The sequence below is a fragment of the Triticum aestivum genome, chromosome 4A (assembly GCF_018294505.1).
Source record: "Triticum aestivum cultivar Chinese Spring chromosome 4A, IWGSC CS RefSeq v2.1, whole genome shotgun sequence".
Lineage (NCBI taxonomy): Eukaryota > Viridiplantae > Streptophyta > Magnoliopsida > Poales > Poaceae > Triticum > Triticum aestivum.
The window spans coordinates 511,171,684-511,190,551 of record NC_057803.1 but is presented as its reverse complement, the minus strand read 5'-3'; the positions used below and the strand labels follow the sequence as shown (position 1 = coordinate 511,190,551).

Sequence of the window (18,868 nt, the reverse complement as noted above, 5' to 3'; positions counted from 1 at the left end):
TGAGTCGTATAGTAGATACGATCAACATGAAGATGTTCACCGATGATGACTAGTCCGTCTCACGTGATGATCGGACACGGCCTAGTTGACTCGGATCATGTGATCACTTAGATGACCAGAGGGATGTCTATCTGAGTGGGAGTTCATAAGATGAACTCAATTATCCTGAACATAGTCAAAAGACCTTTTGCAAATTATGTCGTAGCTCACGCTATAGTTCTACTGTTTTAGATATGTTCCTAGAGAAAATATAGTTGAAAGTTGAAAGTAGCAATTATGCAGACAGTAGATAGCTTATGTCCTCAATGCACCGCTCAGTGTGCTGAACCCCAATCGTCGTCTGTGGATGTTGCGAACATCGGACATGCACGTTTTGATAACTACGTGATAGTTCAGTTAGACGGTTTAGAGTAGAGGCACCAAAGACGTTTTTCGAAACGTCGCGGAACATATGAGATGTTTCGAGGGCTGAAATTGGGATTTCAGGCTCATGCCCACATCAAGAGGTATAAGACCTCCGACGATCTTCTTAACCTGCAAACTAAGGGAGAAAAGCTCAATCGTTGAGCTTGTGCTCAGATTGTCTGAGTGCAACAATCACTTGAATCGAGTGGGAGTTAATCTTCCAGGTGAGATAGTGATGTTTCTCCAAAGTCATTGCCACCAAGCTGCTAGAGCTTCGTGATGAACTATAACATATCAGGGATGGATATGATGATCCTTGAGGTATTCACGATGTTTGACACCGCAAAAGTAGAAATCAAGAAGGGGCATCAATTGTTGATGGTTGATGAAACCACTAGTTTCAAGAAGGGCAAGGGAAAGAAGGGATACTTCATGAAACGGCAAATCAGCTGCTGCACCAATGAAGAAACCCGAGGTTGAACCCAAACCCGAGACTAAGTGCTTTTGTAATAAGGGGAACAACCACTGGAGCAGGATTACCCTAGATACTTGGTAGATGAGAAGGCTGGCAAGGTCGATAGAAGTATATTGGACATACATTATGTTAATGTGTACTTTACTAGTACTCCTAGTAGCACCAGGGTATTAGATACCGGTTCGGTTGCTAAGTGTTAGTAACTCGAAATAAAAGCTACGGAATAAAACGGAGACTGGCTAAAGGTGAGCTGACGATATGTGTTGGAAGTGTTTCCAAGTTTGATGTGATCTAACATCGCACGCTCCCTCTGCCATCAAGATTAGTATTAAACCTGAATAAGTGCTCTTGCACCTAAAGGAATGGTTTATCGAATCTTGATCGTAGGGATACACATTTTCATGCCAAAAGATATAAGATAGTAATGATAGTACCACTTACTTGTGGCACTGCCATGTAAGTCATAATGGTATAAAACGCATGAAGAAGCTCCATGTTGATGGATCTTTGGACTCACTCATTTTTGAAAAGTTTGAGACATGCGAACCATGTCTATTGGTATATATGCATGAAGAAACTCCATGCAAATGGATCGTTTGGACTCACTTGATTTTGAATCACTTGAGATATGCAAATCATACCACATGGACAAGATGACTGAAAAGCCTCACTTTTAGTAAAGTGGAACAAGATAGCAACTCGTTGGAAGTAACACATTTTGATGTGTGCAGTCCAATGAGTGCTGAGGCATGCAGTGAATATCGTTATGTTCTTACTTCACAGATAATTTGAGTAGATGTCGAGTATATTTACTTGATGAATAACGAGTCTGAATTATTGAAAGGTTCAAGTAATTTCAGAGTGAAGTAGAAGATCATTGTGACAAGAGGATAAAATGTCTATGATATGATCATAGAGATGAATATCTGAGTTACGAGTTTTGGCACACAATTAAGACATTGTGGAAATTGTTTCGCAATTAATACCGCCTGGAACACCATAGTGTGATGGTGTGTCCGAACATCATAGTTGCACCCTATTGGATATGGTGCGTACCATGATGTCTCTTATCGAATTACCACTATTGTTCATGGGTTAGGCATTAGAGACAACCACATTCACTTTAAATAGGGCACCACGTAATTCCGTTGAGATGACACCGTATGAATTATGGTTTAGAGAAACCTAAGTTGTCGTTTCTTAAAGGTTTGGGGCTGCGACGCTTATGTGAAAAAGTTTCAGGATTAAGCTCGAACCCAAAGCGGATAAAATGCATCTTCATAGGACACCCAAAACAGTTGGGTATACCTCCTAATTCAGATCCGAAAGCAATATGGATTGTTTCTTGAATCGGGTCCTTTCTCGAGGAAAGGTTTCTCTCGAAAGAGTTGAGTGGGAGGATGGTGGAGACTTGATGAGGTTATTGAACCGTCTCTTCAACTAGTGTGTGGCAGGGCACAGGAAGTTGTTCCTGTGGCACCTACACCAATTGAAGTGGAAGCTTATGATATTGATCATGAAACTTCGGATCAAGTCACTACCAAACCTCGTAGGACGACAAGGACACGTACTACTTCGGAGTGGTAAGGTGATCCTGTCTTGAAGGTCATGTTGCTAGACAACAATGAACCTACGAGCTATGGAGAAGCGGCGGTGGGCCCAAATTCCAACAAATGGTTAGAAGCCATGAAATCCGAGATAGGATCCATGTATCAGAACAAAGCATGGACTTTGGTGGACTTGCCCGATGATCGGCAAGCCATTGAGATAAATGGATCTTTAAGAAGAAGACGAACGTGGACGGTAATGTCACCATCCATGAAGCTCGACTTGTGGCGAAGAGTTTTTTCACAAGTTCAAGGAGTTGACTACGATGAGATTTTCTCATCCGTAGCGATGCTTAAAGTCCGTCGGATTCATGTTAGCATTAGCTGTATTTGTGAAATCTGGCAGATGGATGTCAAAACGAGTTTCCTTACCGGTTTTCGTGAGGAAAGGTTGTATGTAATACAATCAGAAAGTTTTTGTCGATCCTAAGGATGCTAAAAGGTATGCTGGCTCCAGCGATCCTTCTAAGGACTGGAGTAAGCATCTCGGAGTTGGAATGTACGCTTTGATAAGATGATCAAAGATTTTGGGTCTATACAAAGTTTATGAGAAACTTGTATTTCCAAAGAAGTGAGTGGGAGCACTATAGAATTTCTGATGAGTATATGTTGTTGACATATTGTTGATCAGAAATGACGTAGAATTTCTGGAAAGCATATAGGGTTATTTTGAAAGTGTTTTTCAATGGAAAGCCTGGATTAAGCTGCTTGAGCATTGAGCATCAAGATCTATAAGGATAGATCAAAACGCTTAATGGTACTTTCAAATGAGCACATACCTTGACATGATCTTGAAGGTGTTCAAGATGGACCAGTCAAAGAAGGAGTTCTTGCCTGAGTTGTAAGGTACAAAGTTAAGACTTAAAGCTCGACCACGGCAGAATAGAGAGAAAGGACGAAGGTCGTCCCCTATGCTTAAGACGTAGGCTCTTCAGTATGCTATGCTGTGTACCGCACCTGAAGTGTGCCTTGCCATGAGTCAGTCAAGGGGTACAAGAGTGATCCATGAATGGATCACAGGACAGCGGTCAAAGTTATCCTTAGTAACTAGTGGACTAAGGAATTTTCTCGATTATGGAGGTGGTAAAAGAGTTCGTCGTAAAGGGTTACGTCGATGCAAGCTTAACACCTATCCGGATAGCTCTGAGTAGAGATACCGGATACGTATAATGGAGCAACAATTTAGAATAGCTCCAAGTAGAACAGTTATTTGGAATAGCTCCAAATAGAACGTGGGAGCTACATCTAGGAGATGACATAGAGATTTGTAAAGCACACACGGATCTGAAAGGTTCAGACCCGTTGACTAAAAACCTCTCTCACAAGCAGAACATGACCAAACCCCAGATCTCATTGAGTCTTGATCACATGATGATGTGAACTAGTTTAGTGACACTAGTAAACTCTTTGGATGTTGGTCACATGGTGATGTAACCTGTCAGTGTTAATCACATGGTGATGTGAACTAGATTATTGACTCTAGTGCAAGTGGGAGACTGTTGGAAATATGCCCTAGAGGCAATAATAAATTGGTTATTATTATATTTCTTTGTTCATGATAATTGTCTTTTATTCATGCTATAACTGTATTATCCGGAAATCGTAATACACGTGTGAATACATAGACCACAATATGTCCCTAGTGAGCCTCTAGTTGACTAGCTCGTTGTGATCAACAGATAGTCATGGTTTCCTGGCTATGGACATTGGATGTCGTTGATAACGAGATCACATCATTAGGAGAATGATGTGATGGACAAGACCCAATCCTAAGCATAGCACAAAGATCGTGTAGTTCGTTTGCTAGAGCTTTGCCAATGTCAAGTATCTCTTCCTTTGACCATGAGAGCGTGTAACTCCTGGATACCGTAGGGGTGCTTTGGGTGTATCAAACGTCACAACGTAACTGGGTGACTATAAAGGTGCACTACAGGTATCTCCGAAAGTATCTATTGTTTTATGCGGATCGAGACTGGGATTTGTCACTCCGTGTAAACGGAGAGGTATCTCTGGGCCCACTCGGTAGGACATCATCATATGCGCAATGTGACCAAGGAGTTGATCACGGGATGATGTGTTACGGAACGAGTAAAGTGACTTGCCGGTAACGAGATTGAACAAGGTATCGGTATACCGACGATCGAATCTCGGGCAAGTAAAATACCGCTAGACAAAGGGAATTGTATACGGGATCGATTGAGTCCTTGACATCGTGGTTCATCCGATGAGATCATCATGGAACATGTGGGAGCCAACATGGGTATCCAGATCCCGCTGTTGGTTATTGACCGGAGAACATCTCGGTCATGTCTGCATGTCTCCCGAACCCGTAGGGTCTACACACTTAAGGTTCGATGACGCTAGGGTTATAAAGGAAGCTTGTATGTGGTTACCGAATGTTGTTCGGAGTCCCGGATGAGATCCCGGACGTCACGAGGAGTTCCGGAATGGTCAGGAGGTAAAGATTTATATATAGGAAGTCCTGTTTCGGCCATCGGGACAAGTTTCGGGGTCATCGGTATTGTACCGGGACCACCGGAAGGGTCCCGGGGGCCCACCGGGTGGGGCCACCTGCCCCGGGGGGCCACATGGGCTGTAGGGGGTGCGCCTTGGCCTACATGGGCCAAGGGCACCAGCCCCAAGAGGCCCATGCGCCTAGGGAACCCTAGAGGGAAGAGTCCTCAAAGGGGAAGGCACCTCCGAGGTGCCTTGGGGAGGATGGACTCCTCCCCCCCTCTTAGCCGCACCCCTTCCTTGGAGGAAGGGGCAAGGCTGCGCCTCCCCCCTCTCCCCTGCCCCTATATATAGTGGAGGGGAGGGAGGGCATCCATACCTGAGCCCTTGGCGCCTCCCTCCCTCCCGTGACACCTCCTCCTCTCCCGTAGGTGCTTGGCGAAGCCCTGCAGGATTGCCACGCTCCTCCATCACCACCATGCCATTGTGCTGCTGCTGGATGGAGTCTTCCTCAACCTCTCCCTCTCTCCTTGCTGGATCAAGGCGTGGGAGACATCGTCGAGCTGTCAAACCACTAGAGCGGAATTACCCTAGATACTTGGTAGATAAGAAGGCTGGCAAGGTCGATAGAAGTATATTGGATATACATTGTGTTAATGTGTACTTTGCTAGTACTCCTAGTAGCACCAGGGTATTAGATACCGGTTCGGTTGCTAAGTGTTAGTAACTCGAAACAAAAGGCTACGGAATAAACGGAGACTAGCTAAAGGTGAGCTGACGATATGTGTTGGAAGTTTTTCCAAGCTTGATATGATCAAGCATCGCACGCTCCTTCTACCAAAGAGATTGGTGTTAAACCTAAATAATTGTTATTTGGTGTTTGCGTTGAGCATAGACACGATTGGATTACGTCTATCGCAATACGGTTATTCATTTAAGGAGAATAATGGTTACTCTATTTATTTGAATAATACCTTCAATGGTCTTACACCTAAAATGAATGGTTTATTAAATCTCGATCGTAGTGATACACATGTTCATGCCAAAAGATAGTAATGATAGTACCACCTACTTGTGGCACTGCCACGTAAGTCATATCGGTATAAAACGCATGAAGAAGCTCCATATTGATGGATCTTTGGGCTCACTCGTTTTGAAAAGTTTGAGACATGCGAACCATGTCTATTGGTGTATATGCATGAAGAAACTCCATGCAAATGGACCGTTTTGACTCACTTGATTTTGAATCACTTGGGACATGCAAATCATACCACATGGGCAAGATGACTGAAAAGCCTCGTTTTCAGTAAGATGGAACAAGATAGCAACTTGTTGGAAGTAACACATTTTGATGTGTGCAGTCCAATGAGTGCTGAGGCATGCAGTGAATATCGTTATGTTCTTACTTCACAGATGATTCGAGTAGATGTTGAGTATATTTACTTGATGAATCACGAGTCTGAATTATTGAAAGGTTCAAGTAATTTCAGTGTGAAGTTGAAAGATCGTCGTGACAAGAGGATAAAAGATCTATGATATGATCATAGAGATGAATATCTGAATCACGAGTTTGGCACAGAATTAAGACATTGTGGAAATTGTTTCACAACTGATACAGCTTGGAACACCGTAGTGTGATGGTGTGTCCAAACGTCATAGTTGCACCCTATTGGATATGGTGCATACCATGATGTCTCTTATCGAGTTACCACTATCGTTCATGGGTTAGGCATTAGAGACAGCCACATTCACTTTAAATAGGGCACTACATAATTTCGTTGAGACGACACCGTATGAACTATGGTTTGGAGAAACCTAAGTTGTCGTTTCTTGAAAGTTTGGGGCTGCGACGCTTATGTGAAAAGGTTTCAGGTTGATAAGCTCGAACCCAAAGCAGATAAAATGCATCTTCATAGGACACCCAAAAACAGTTGAGTATACCTCCTAATTCAGATCCGAAAACAATAGGAATTGTTTCTTGAATCGGGTCCTTTTTCGAGGAAAGGTTTCTCTCGAAAAGTTGAGTGGGAGGATGGTGGAGACTTGATGAGGTTATTGAACCGTCACTTCAACAAGTGTGTAGCAGGGCACAGGAAGTTGTTCCTGTGGCACGTACACCAACTGAAGTGGAAGCTTATGATAGTGATCTGAAACTTCGGATCGAGTCACTACCAAACCTCGTGGGATGACAAGGATGCGTACTACTTCAGAGTGGTACGTAATCCTGTCTTGGAAGTCATGTTGCTAGACAACAATGAACCTACAAGCTATGGAGAAGCGATGGTGGGCCCGGATTCCGATAAATGGCTCAAGGCCATAAAACCCGAGAGAGGATCCATGTATGAAAACAAAGTGTAGACTTTGGAAGAACTACTTGATGGTCGTAAGGCTGTTAGGTACATATGGATTTTGAAAGGAAGACAGACAATGATGGTAAGTGTCGCCATTGAGAAAGCTCGACTTGTCGTTAAGATGTTTTTCGACAAGTTCAAGGAGTTGACTACGATGAGACTTTCTCACTCGTAGCGATGCTAAGAGTCTGTTGGAATTATATTAGCAATTACTGCATTATTTATGAAATCTTGCAGATAGGATGTCAAAAACATTGTTTCCTCGACGATTCTTGAGGAAAGGTTGTATGTGATACAACCGGAAGGTTTTGTCTATCCTGAAATATGCTAATAAGTATGCAAAGCTCCAGCAATCCTTCTGAGGACTGGAGTGAGCATCTCGGAGTTGGAATGTATGCTTTGATGATGATCAAAGATTTTGGGTGTATACAAAGTTTATGAGAAACTTGTATTTTCAAAGAAGTGAGTGGGAGCACTATAGAATTTCTGATGAGTATATGTTGTTGACATATTAATGATCAGAAATGACATAGAATTTCTGGAAAGCATATAGGGTTATTTGGAAAGTATTTTCAATGGAAAACCTGGATTAAGCTACTTGAACATTGAGCATCAAGATCTATAAGGATAGATCAAAACGCTTAATAGTACTTTCAAATGAGCACATGCCTTGACGTGATCTTGAAGGTGTTCAAGATGGATCAGTCAAAGAAGGAGTTCTTGCCTGAGTTGTAAGGTATGAAGTTAAGACTTAAAGCTCGACCATGGCAGAATAGAGAGAAAGGAACGAAGGTCGTCCCCTATGCTTAAGACATAGGCTCTACAGTATGCTATGCTGTGTACCGCACCTGAAGTGTGCTTTACCATGAGTCAGTCAAGGGGTACAAGAGTGATCCAAGAATGGATCACAGGACAGCGGTCAAAGTTATCCTTAGTAACTAGTGGACTAAGGAATTTTCTCAATTATGGAGGTGGTAAAAGAGTTCGTCGTAAAGGGTTACGTCGATGCAAGCTTAACACCTATCCGGATAGCTCTGAGTAGAGATACCGGATACGTATAATGGAGCAACAATTTAGAATAGCTCCAAGTAGAACAGTTATTTGGAATAGCTCCAAATAGAGCGTGGTAGCTGCATCTAGGAGATGACATAGAGATTTGTAAAGCACACACGGATCTGAAAGGTTTAGACCCGTTGACTAAAACCTCTCACACAAGCAACATGATCAAACCTAAAACTCTTGGGTGTTAGTCACATGGGGATGTGACCTTGAGTGTTAATCACATATCGATGTGAACTAGATTATTGACTCTAGTGCAAGTGGGAGACTGTTGGAAATATGCCCTAGAGGCAATAATAAATTGATTATTATTATATTTCCTTGTTCATGATAATCGTTTATTATCCATGCTAGAATTGTATTGATAGGAAACTCAGATACATGTGTGGATACATAGACAACACCATGTCCCTAGTAAGCCTCTAGTTGACTAGCTCGTTAATCAATAGATGGTTACGGTTTCCTGACCATGGACATTGGATGTCGTTGATAACGGGATCACATCATTAGGAGAATGATGTGATGGACAAGACCCAATCCTAAGCCTAGCACAAGATCATGTAGTTCGTATGCTAAAGCTTTTCTAATGTCAAGTATCATTTCCTTAGACCATGAGATTGTGCAACTCCCAGATACTGTAGGAGTGCTTTGGGTGTGCCAAACGTCACAACGTAACTGGGTGGCTATAAAGGTACACTACGGGTATCTCTGAAAGTGTCTATTGGGTTGGCACGAATCGAGATTGGGATTTTGTCACTCCGTGTAAACGGAGAGGTATCTCTGGGCCCACTCGGTAGGACATCATCATAATGTGCACAATGTGACCAAGAGGTTGATCACGGGATGATGTGTTACGGAACGAGTAAAGAGACTTGCTGGTAACGAGATTGAACAAGGTATCGGTATACCGACGATCGAATCTCGGGCAAGTAAAATACCGCTAGACAAAGGGAATTGTATACGGGATCGATTGAGTCCTTGACATCGTGGTTCATCCGATGAGATCATCGTGGAACATGTGGGAGCCAACATGGGTATCCAGATCCCGCTGTTGGTTATTGACCGGAGAACGTCTCGGTCATGTCTGCATGTCTCCCGAACCCGTAGGGTCTACACACTTAAGGTTCGATGACGCTAGGGTTATAAAGGAAGCTTGTATGTGGTTACCGAATGTTGTTCGGAGTCCCGGATGAGATCCCGGACGTCACGAGGAGTTCCGGAATGGTCCGGAGGTAAAGATTTATATATAGGAAGTCCTGTTTCGGCCATCGGGACAAGTTTTGGGGTCATCGGTATTGTACCGGGACCACCGGAAGGGTCCCGGGGGCCCACCGGGTGGGGCCACCTGCCCCGGGGGGCACATGGGCTGTAGGGGATGCGCCTTGGCCTACATGGGCCAAGGGCACCAGCCCCAAGAGGCCCATGCGCCTAGGGAACCCTAGAGGGAAGAGTCCTCAAGGGGGAAGGCACCTCCGAGGTGCCTTGGGGAGGATGGACTCCTCCCCCCCTTCTTGGCCGCACCCCTTTCTTGGAGTAAGGGGCAAGGCTGCGCCTCCCCCCTCTCCCTTGCCCCTATATATAGTGGAGGGGAGGGAGGGCATCCATACCTGAGCCCTTGGCGCCTCCCTCCCTCCCGTGACACCTCCTCCTCTCCCGTAGGTGCTTGGCGAAGCCCTGCAGGATTGCCACGCTCCTCCATCACCACCACGCCGTTGTGCTACTGCTGGATGGAGTCTTCCTCAACCTCTCCCTCTCTCCTTGCTGGATCAAGGCGTGGGAGACGTCACCGGGCTGTACGTGTGTTGAACGCGGAGGTGCCGTGCGTTCGGCACTTGATCATCGGTGATTTGAATCACGACGAGTACGACTCCATCAACCCCGTTCACTTGAACGCTTCCGCTTAGCGATCTACAAGGGTATGTAGATGCACTCTCCTTCCCCTCGTAGCTGGTTTCTCCATAGATTGATCTTGGTGATGCGTAGAAAATTTTGAATTTCTGCTACGTTCCCCAACAAAAACAGTTGTCTCTTCTTGTTTGTAGCAATGGATTCCGATTTGGAGTACATATACGAACAGTATGTTGAGTCCTCCGGCGGCTCATCAGACGAGGAGTACTCCGATGAGACGGCGATGATGCGGGCGGTCCTTGAAGACGCGGAGCGTGCGGAGGATCATGTTCTCAATTTCAAGGGCTCGATCAAGGGTCATCGAGTGCTCAACTACAACAGGGTGCGCGGGCATTTGACACTGATGGCCGACTACTTTGCCCCCGATGCACTACTCGCTGACCATTTTCGTCGACGTTTACGGATGCGCAAGACTGTCTTCGATCGTTTGCACCATGGCATCCGATCCTACGATGACTACTTCATAATGAAGAAGGATGTCGTGGAAACGATTGGCTTCTCTAGTTACCAAAAGTGCACGGACGCACTCCGGATGCTTGCATATGGCACGGTCGCTGATTCGTGGGACGAGTACCTACGGATGTCCGAGAGCACATGTGGGGATGCCATGATCAGGTTTGCAACTACCGTGGTTGAGGTGTTCGGACCTCAGTACCTAAGAGAACCAATTGTGGCAGACACCGAGAGACTCCTGGCAATCTCAGAAGCAAGAGGGTGGCCAGATTTGCTTGGATCTCTTGACTACATGCATTGGAAATGGAAGAATTGCCCGAAGACTTTGTAAGGGCAATATCAGGGGCATGTTAAGAAGCCCACCATCATTCTTGAAGCAGTTGCATCACACGATTTTTGGATTTGCACGCTTTCTTTGGCATGCTCAGGTCTCACAATGACATCAATGTGCTGCAACGATCGTCGTTGTTTGCGAGGCTGATTGAAGGAAAAGCTCACTATATTGTCAATGGACATGAGTACAACATGGACTACTATTTGGTCGACGGTATCTATCCTTCATGAGCTACCTTTGTGAAAAACGCTCACTTTACCCAAAGACAAGAAGCAGCTAGAAAGGATGTTGAGAGGGCATTTGGAGTTTTTTAGGCCCGTTTTGTAGTTGTTCATGGACCTGCAAAACAATGAGATCCGGAGACCTTGTGGGAGGTGATGACATGTTGTGTGATCGTGTACAACATGATCATAAAGAATGAGGGTGACAATGCTGCCGCGGCTCTAGAATTTGAGAACATGTATGATCCTATCCAACTTTCGGACCAGAATCCAGCCACATTTGAGGAGTTTATTCAAATGCATCAACATACCGATCAACTCAAGAGCAGCTCAAGGAAGATCTGATTGAGTATCAGTGGGCGGTGAAAGGGGCAACAATATTGGGATGTAAATATTTGAACTTTTTAAATTTTAAACTAGTGTTGCATGTGGCTATTTGAACTTGCGTGCCCTTTGCATACAACTATTTGATCGTGCGGACTGGAGAAAAAAATCCAAAAAATCGGATGTATGCGGCTACGATTGAATGCAGTGGCGGAGCTACGCAAACAAAGTTGGGCGGGCCAGTACAAGGAGAAGGCAACTATTTTTACCAATATGACCTGATTTACTCTCAATACTACATTGTATTTGCTATGTGCAGGGCGGGCCATGGCCCATTTTCCCAACACATAGCTCCGCCGGTGATTGAATGTCGACCTCTCACATCTATGGCCGTGGACTGGTCTCTTGTTCGTGGCCGGACGCGGGTTGTTTTTTGCAGGTTTCGTTGAAGATGCCCTTAGACTTTTTCTTTTTTTTTTTTGAGCCGGATGCCCTTAGACTTGCTTAACCGTATCACCGTGGCAACTGGCAAAGGTGGGCCGTGCAACGGCGGCAACGACCTTTAAAGCCAGTGTCCCGTCCGCATTCACTGCGAGCAGCGGTGCGTGCTGTTGGCGCCGAGCACACCTACGCCGTAATTCACCACCACTTCAACGGAGCCTTTAAAGCCCGCAAAAGGCTCGCCGCGAGCAAGCAAACCCCGTACCCACGTACTCGCCCCTCCATCCCTTTCCACACCGCTCTCTCCACCTCTCTCTCATGGCGAGGCGGTCGGTGCATCGGAGGCAGGAGTTCAGCTTCGCGGGGGACTCGCCGACGCCGTCGCCGTCGCGGGGCGCGCTGCCTCCCCGGCCGCCGGTGGCGGCGACGGCGAACCCGATGGCGCCGCGCGCGGGGGAGGAGGACTTCCGCTGGCTGCAGGCGTCGGGGCAAGGCTCGCCCGAGTCCGGCTCCGGCTCCGGCACGCCGTCGCCGCAGCTCTGGGCGCACCGCGAGCAGGACCACCACCACGACCGGCTCTACCCGGCCTCCGCCGGGAGCTCCCCGTCGCGCGCGCAGGCCATCGCCGGCTACCGCCGCGAGATGCTCGACCTCGTCCGCGGCCTCCCCGAGGCCGCCTACGAGCTCTCTCTCCGCGACATCGTCGAGTCCCGGCCATCCCCGCTCCCTCCTCCTCCACCACCACCACCGCCACCCCCGACCCAACCGTACGCCGTCGCTATGCAAGAACGAGGAGGCGGCGAGCCCAAGAAGGACGTCCCTGCGGCAGCCATAGACAACGACGAGGCCAAGAAACCGAGCGACAGCGGTGGCAAGAAACAGGGGAAGGCAAGAAAGCAGAGGACGATGGGGAGGACGCGAAGCCGGAGCATGGAGCGCAGCGTGAGCCTGGACACCGGCCTGCTCATCAAGCTCTTCCTGCCGCTCTCCGGCGGCCGGAAGAAGAAGGTGTCGCCCAAGCCCGCCGCGGTCGCCCCCGCCAAGGACGGCAGGAAGAAGACCAAGACGAAGAAGAAGAAGAAGCAGGGGAAGAAGGAGGAGGAGGAGGAGTGGTGGAAGAAGAGCGAGTTCAGCCAGGCGGGCAGCAGCAGCGGCAGCAGCAACAGCAGCGCCAGCAGGAACAGTGGAATTGGAATTGGAAATGGAAATGGCGGCAGCGATCCAAAAGCTCCGACCAGGAGTAGGAGCAGGTAAACTTTTTTCTACTTGCTTCCTTAGAACTGATTTTTACTTCTGGATCGGTGATAAAAAAATCTACCAACTTTGTTCTTCATTCATCTTTTGTGCAAAATAATAATAACATTTTTTTTAATAAATTACTTGTGTTTATGGTCTAGTTACTTAGTTGTTCTTGTCCAGATATGAATTTACCAGTTTCTATAACATAATTTTGGAAGAAGAACACACACACAAAAAAAATCTTAGTTCAGATTCAGAAATGGTAAAATATTACTATCAGATGTAAGCATGTGTCAGCAAACACGTCAATGTGAAAATTTTACAGTATAGGCTGCTAGTGAAAGGCCAAAATTTAAGTGTGCCTTCCTTCTGGAAGTTCAGTGTGAAGTCATGACACTTGTTTGGGGCAGATCGGTCAACACGGCAAAGATAGGTCGTGGTTTGAAGTCCATCTTGTTTCATCACAGACCCAACTTAGCAGTCAATTCATTGTATCCGGCAGCCTTATTGGGCACAAGGAGCCATGACTTCACATGTTCAATTTTCCAAGTCTTCTCTCTGCTTTCTCATTTGTTACTTCCTTTTAGCAACCGACAGGAGCTGAAATATTTGTAATTTGTTACCAACCCCGGTATATTTCATTTTTAGATTGTACCTAGTACAAGAAAAGGCTATTTGTTTGGTCGTGGGCTGTTGAAATATTTGTACTGTCTAATGGACCGTTCAGATTTGCTTGCTCTCTTTACCGAAAAAGGCTTTCGCCCCGCTTTATATTATAAAACAACGGCCCGAGCCAAACATCCAACAAGGTTCAAACACACACACACACACATACAAAGGTCTAGTACAGACAGTATACAAAGGGTTACTGCTGAGGGCACAGCTCAACAAGCCTTGAAGGAACACAAAAGGACGCACACTCAGGGTGATCTAAAAAGGCTTGCTTGCTCTCTTTTGAACTCCGGGCATGACATTACTAAGGGCCAGTTCTTCTGGGCTTATGGGTGGTTGCAGAAATAAGTTGTCACATACCCAGCTTATTCTGACAGTCCAACCTTAAATTTTATTCTAGAAGCCTACTCCCTCTGTAAAAAAATATAAAAGCGTTTAGATCACTAAAATGATGATCTAAATGCTCTTATATTTCTTTACGGAGGGAGTACTAATTACGTATAAGCTGAGTAGGGGCTGTCGGTCACCCAAAAGAATTGGCCCTAATAAAAAAGTGTGGCTTGTCATATTTACCCATATAATCTAATTGATTGCTGATTTTGCTTAATTGTGTCTGAATTGTGACACACCTTTGTAGGTTCGTTGTATAGGTTTGGTATTAGGCCAAAGTCACATGGGATCCAATCACACCTAATTTACGATCAAACGGATCTCCTGGGCCTTTCTTCCTATTGCCAACTTTGGCTCTTGTTCCTTTTTGAAAAAACACAAGTCCAGCGTCTTCTCACCTGAATCCCAATCATTGCACAAATGCTTTATGCCCTACTAAGCAACGGTAATTTAATCATCATCTCCCCACTAAGAGATTAGAGCATATATCTAATAACTCAGCTCATGACATGACCTTGATCATACCAAACTACATTATTATTCATTCATGCTCTAACAGACTCCCGTTTGTACTGGTGCAGAAAGAGAATCGGGTGCTATGGTTTCTTCGGGGCAAACAAGGGCAAAAATGGGGTCATCCAGGAATAAAACTAGGCAATTGCCAAGACCACGCGATCAGCTAATATGAACACCGGCATGGCGATCCTAACGACAATCGCTGCACACCTGCTCATGCATGCACAGAAATGGAGCTCATGGAATGGAAGCAAAAGGACTCGACGTGCATGCCTATAAACTGGTGCAAGATCATGATGTGACCACTGCCCGTGCACAGGACAGGTGGATACATCTTGCCCATGGAGAGGGCAGATGAGATCCAACAATGGTAGCACTGAAGTCTTGACTTTGTCACATGTGTTGTGCTTCTTTCTCTTTATTTTGGAGGAATATATGTTGTATTCTCTCAGACAGTCACATCTCTAGCTTGTACTATCCCTTGTTTGTACATGTTTTTATACAGTCCTTTTTTTGTTTTTTGTCTGTAGTAGTCAAACAGAAACAAACGATTCACAGATAAGTGTGGAGGATGATGATGCTCCATGGCACTTGTTTAGTTTTCTTCTCCTTTCGTGGGCCTGCCTCTCTTGACATATGACTTACCAAATGGCCAAAAGATCAATGCCAAGATCCCATCAGATATCCACTGGTTAAAATACGAACGCCTTTTGTTGGACTTATGATTTGTTCAAATGAAACGGAGAGCGGAAAGAGGAGATTGGTCTCTTTTTTATTATAAACAGGGTGGATGGAGAGATTAGTTATTGATCTAGTGCGTGGACCCAAGCAGAATCTAGCCGTCTAGGATTGTAATCATAGCTCAGATGATAAGGAACTTTTAAGTTCTTATTTCCATTTACCTGCCTTTTGAGTTAAGAAACATTACTGGTTTATGGTTGCGCTGGGAGTGCAATAGCAAATACACGAGCATCATGAACCAAAAATTTACCATACGCGGAATATAGCAAATCTATATCTTCAGTTGCAAATATCCTCAAGAAACATGGTAAAGTATATCACATGAGCAATCTTTCAAAAACTATCACCAAAATTTCTATTCTTAAGGAGAAACCTTTTTCGAAGAACTCGACGTAAGGTGCCTTATGGCTAATATTTTGCTAAAATAGCTTTCAAGATGGTAAGCACGCATGAGTTCAGTCATGATAGAAGCAAAAGCAAAAGTTGCGAACCAATTTATGGTTGGATAGTTAGAGGGACAGTGATATCCCAACCCATCAGAGTTCAAATTCTGGTGCTCGCATTATTCTCAGATTTATTTCAAAAATTTCAAAAATTTCAGTAATGCGCTTTCAATGAGGGAAGACGTTCCCGTCAACGACAAGGCGCATACAGTGACTTCGTAAATCTTATGATATGCCGGTACGATGACTTCATAAATCTTAAGATGATATGCCAGCTCAATCTTTCGAAGATGCTCAGAGGTAAGATGTGCATGTGTGCATTGATAGGCGAGAGTGTATGCGCGTATTTATGAGCGCTTGTGTCTGTACTGTGTTCAGAAAAAGAAGCGGAAGCAAAAGTTAAGAGTCACCGTATTTCATAACAAAATCATGGGGAAGAGGTGAAAAACATTACAAGCTAGTATATCAAACAGAATAGTCTGTGAACAGAGCCTGGAGAAGAGATTGGTATGGGTGCATGAAAAATATGATATTGTGCCATTTATGTCAAGTGAATGTCCGTTTGGAACGTTCTCATGATATACAGTTTCCGCTAGTGAACATAACAGTACTGACATCCGAGAGTTTGGGAATATAAAAATAAAATTTCTCAAAAAGAATTTTAATAATGCCATAGGCAGGAGGTGGCATGTGTGGGCAATTCTCACAAAAGCCTGCACAGTTTCAAGAGGGAAATGGTTAACTCTTAGCATGACAGGTGATGAGATATGCACAGACGCACCGGTAAAGTGATAAAAGCTTGGATCCGATAAATGACCTAAAACAGTCGACAGCAAAAGAAACATCAAACTCACCCTACACGGTTTTTGTCATCTGCGAAGAAGGGCGTTGATGACTGATAATCATCTGTTCCAAAGTATCTATCCCCAAACTCACCCATCCCAGGGATGACACGGAAATCATCATTCAGACCAAGCTCGATCTCTGATGTCACAATCTTGACCCTTGGGAATCTCTTGCTGACTACATGCACCCCTTGGGGAGCCTGGGATAACAGCAAACAGTTTCAGTGGTGAGTTATCTGCTCTTCACCTACTAATGTACTAACTGCAAATGTAATGCGCAAGTCAACATCCCTATCATGTCGACAATGAGAAATTTAACCAGACTGCACTTGATGACATGATATGTCTCTGAAAATAACATATTTCTTCTCCAGGGTCGGCTTTAGTACATTGAAACCATAACCAGCAGTCAATACAAAGTGAAAAGGGCCAAAGGCCAGCAACAGAAGTGAGAACCACCCACTAAACCAGTTTCTAGCCATCATCGTTGTTCTGCTCAATAGTCCGCAGAGCCAATATAAAAGGTTGGCAATTGCACTAGAGATAGTCATTAACTAGCACCTGTAGAGACCTAATTGCTTGTGCAATGTATAAAAGAATTCAAGATGTCTGATATACTCAAATAAAGGAAAAAAAGATACTCCGGACTTCAGAAGACATACTGATATAAGATTGAGGAATATAATATTTGCTTCTTGTACACGCTTCTCCAAGAGAAGAGAGATAGCTTGAACAGCTGAATTTCCTGGCAATGATCAAAAGGGAAAAGATGATTAGATGGGATTAACATCCAGTAGTTGAGCACGTGTGCTTAATTGACCAATATCCTTCCCTCAGTGACACAACTGAAACAAAAGATAGGAGGACTCGGAGTTACGGGGAATCAATTGATGCATGCTACTTACTAGAAATACAGAAAACTTATATTTTTCAAAAATACTTTCAGCCAATCAAAATAGTACATGAATTTATTCTTATAGGAGCAAGATGTAATTCAAGTTGGAGGAGAGAGGGTGAGCGATCAACTTCACAAATCTTGGAGTGCTATCTTTAGCCAATCAGGCCATTAATTCTTGACTTAAAAATTATGCTTTCACTTCAAGCATGTGCTCGTGCTTAACCAAGTTGAGGTCAGGTAAGAGCTCAAAGGCTTAAATAGCTTGGCCAAGCCAAAGCTTTTCTAAGTTCCCTAGTTGCCAGAACTGATGGGTGGCTGTGACTAGGGGATTGAAGGAAGGGTTCTGCTTTATTTACAGAATAGTTGGACAGTTATATCACACTTGAATGAGCAAGTTAATTGTTAGCTAAATTAAGGGAGACTAAAGTTGTGCAGAAGTTTCCTTTGGACTGTGGTTAAGTGTATTTCAAATATATGATTTTGTGCTAATGGTATCTGAATATTGGGGCTTTGTAGGTGTTATAAAGGGGTTTTGGAAACTTACTCTCTTTATCCAAATAAATATGTAAAGTGTACACTCTCAACTCTCAAGACAGGGTCAACAAGGTATATATTGACTCTCAAGACAAAGTACACACTGAGAACAGCACCAGAGAACAACAACAACAACAAAGCCTTTAGACTGAGAACAGCACCAGAGAACAACAACAACAACAACAACAACAAAGCCTTTAGAGCATCTCCAATAGATGGTCCAAATGTAAAAATAACTAACTTTTGGACCGTCTGGGGCAAAAAACGCTGCTCCAACAGACGGTCCATATGCAAAAAAAAATTGGACCGCGGCCTCCTCGTGATGTAAAATGCAACACCTCGCGATGCAAATATACATCACGAGATGCATCTAGTCCAAAATCAGCCGCCGCCCGCGAACGCCCAACCGCCACTTCATTTCCGTTCCCGCCCGCCCGCGACCTCCCGCCCGTCCGCCGCCCCGCCGCACGCCGCCCACATCAGATCCGGCGCCGCCCCACCCCCCGCCGTTGTTTCCACGCCGCCCCGCCGCCCGCCCGCCGCTGTTTCCATGCTGCC

The 18,868-nt window shown here is 44.9% G+C and overlaps 2 protein-coding genes across 2 annotated transcripts in view; one reads left to right on the top strand and one right to left on the bottom strand.

The window, feature by feature from the left end:
• Positions 1-12,093: 12,093 nt before the first annotated feature.
• Positions 12,094-15,458, top strand: LOC123086640 (atherin). The gene is made up of 2 exons (XM_044508411.1): positions 12,094-13,282; positions 14,915-15,458. The coding sequence occupies exons 1-2, from the start codon at positions 12,351-12,353 to the stop codon at positions 14,979-14,981; spliced, it is 999 nt and encodes a 332-aa protein (XP_044364346.1). The 5' UTR covers positions 12,094-12,350; the 3' UTR covers positions 14,982-15,458.
• Positions 15,459-16,537: 1,079 nt separating this feature from the next.
• Positions 16,538-18,868, bottom strand: part of LOC123086638 (uridine kinase-like protein 3) — an 11,669-nt gene continuing 9,338 nt past the window's right edge. Inside the window, exons 14-16 of the mRNA XM_044508410.1 lie at positions 17,541-17,623; positions 16,888-17,078; positions 16,538-16,746 (exon numbers count right to left, since the gene is read on the bottom strand). Of these exons, the coding sequence (XP_044364345.1) occupies positions 16,737-16,746; positions 16,888-17,078; positions 17,541-17,623 (284 nt within the window). The 3' untranslated portion in view covers positions 16,538-16,736. The remainder of the gene's footprint in view (positions 16,747-16,887; positions 17,079-17,540; positions 17,624-18,868) is intronic.

Coding starts and splice junctions, on each gene's coding strand:
- LOC123086640 (XM_044508411.1), top strand. CDS start 12,351: ATGGCGAGGCGGTCGGTGCATCGGAGGCAGGAGTTCAGCTTCGCGGGG. Junction 13,283..14,914: donor CCGACCAGGAGTAGGAGCAG/GTAAACTTTTTT, acceptor GTACTGGTGCAG/AAAGAGAATCGGGTGCTATG.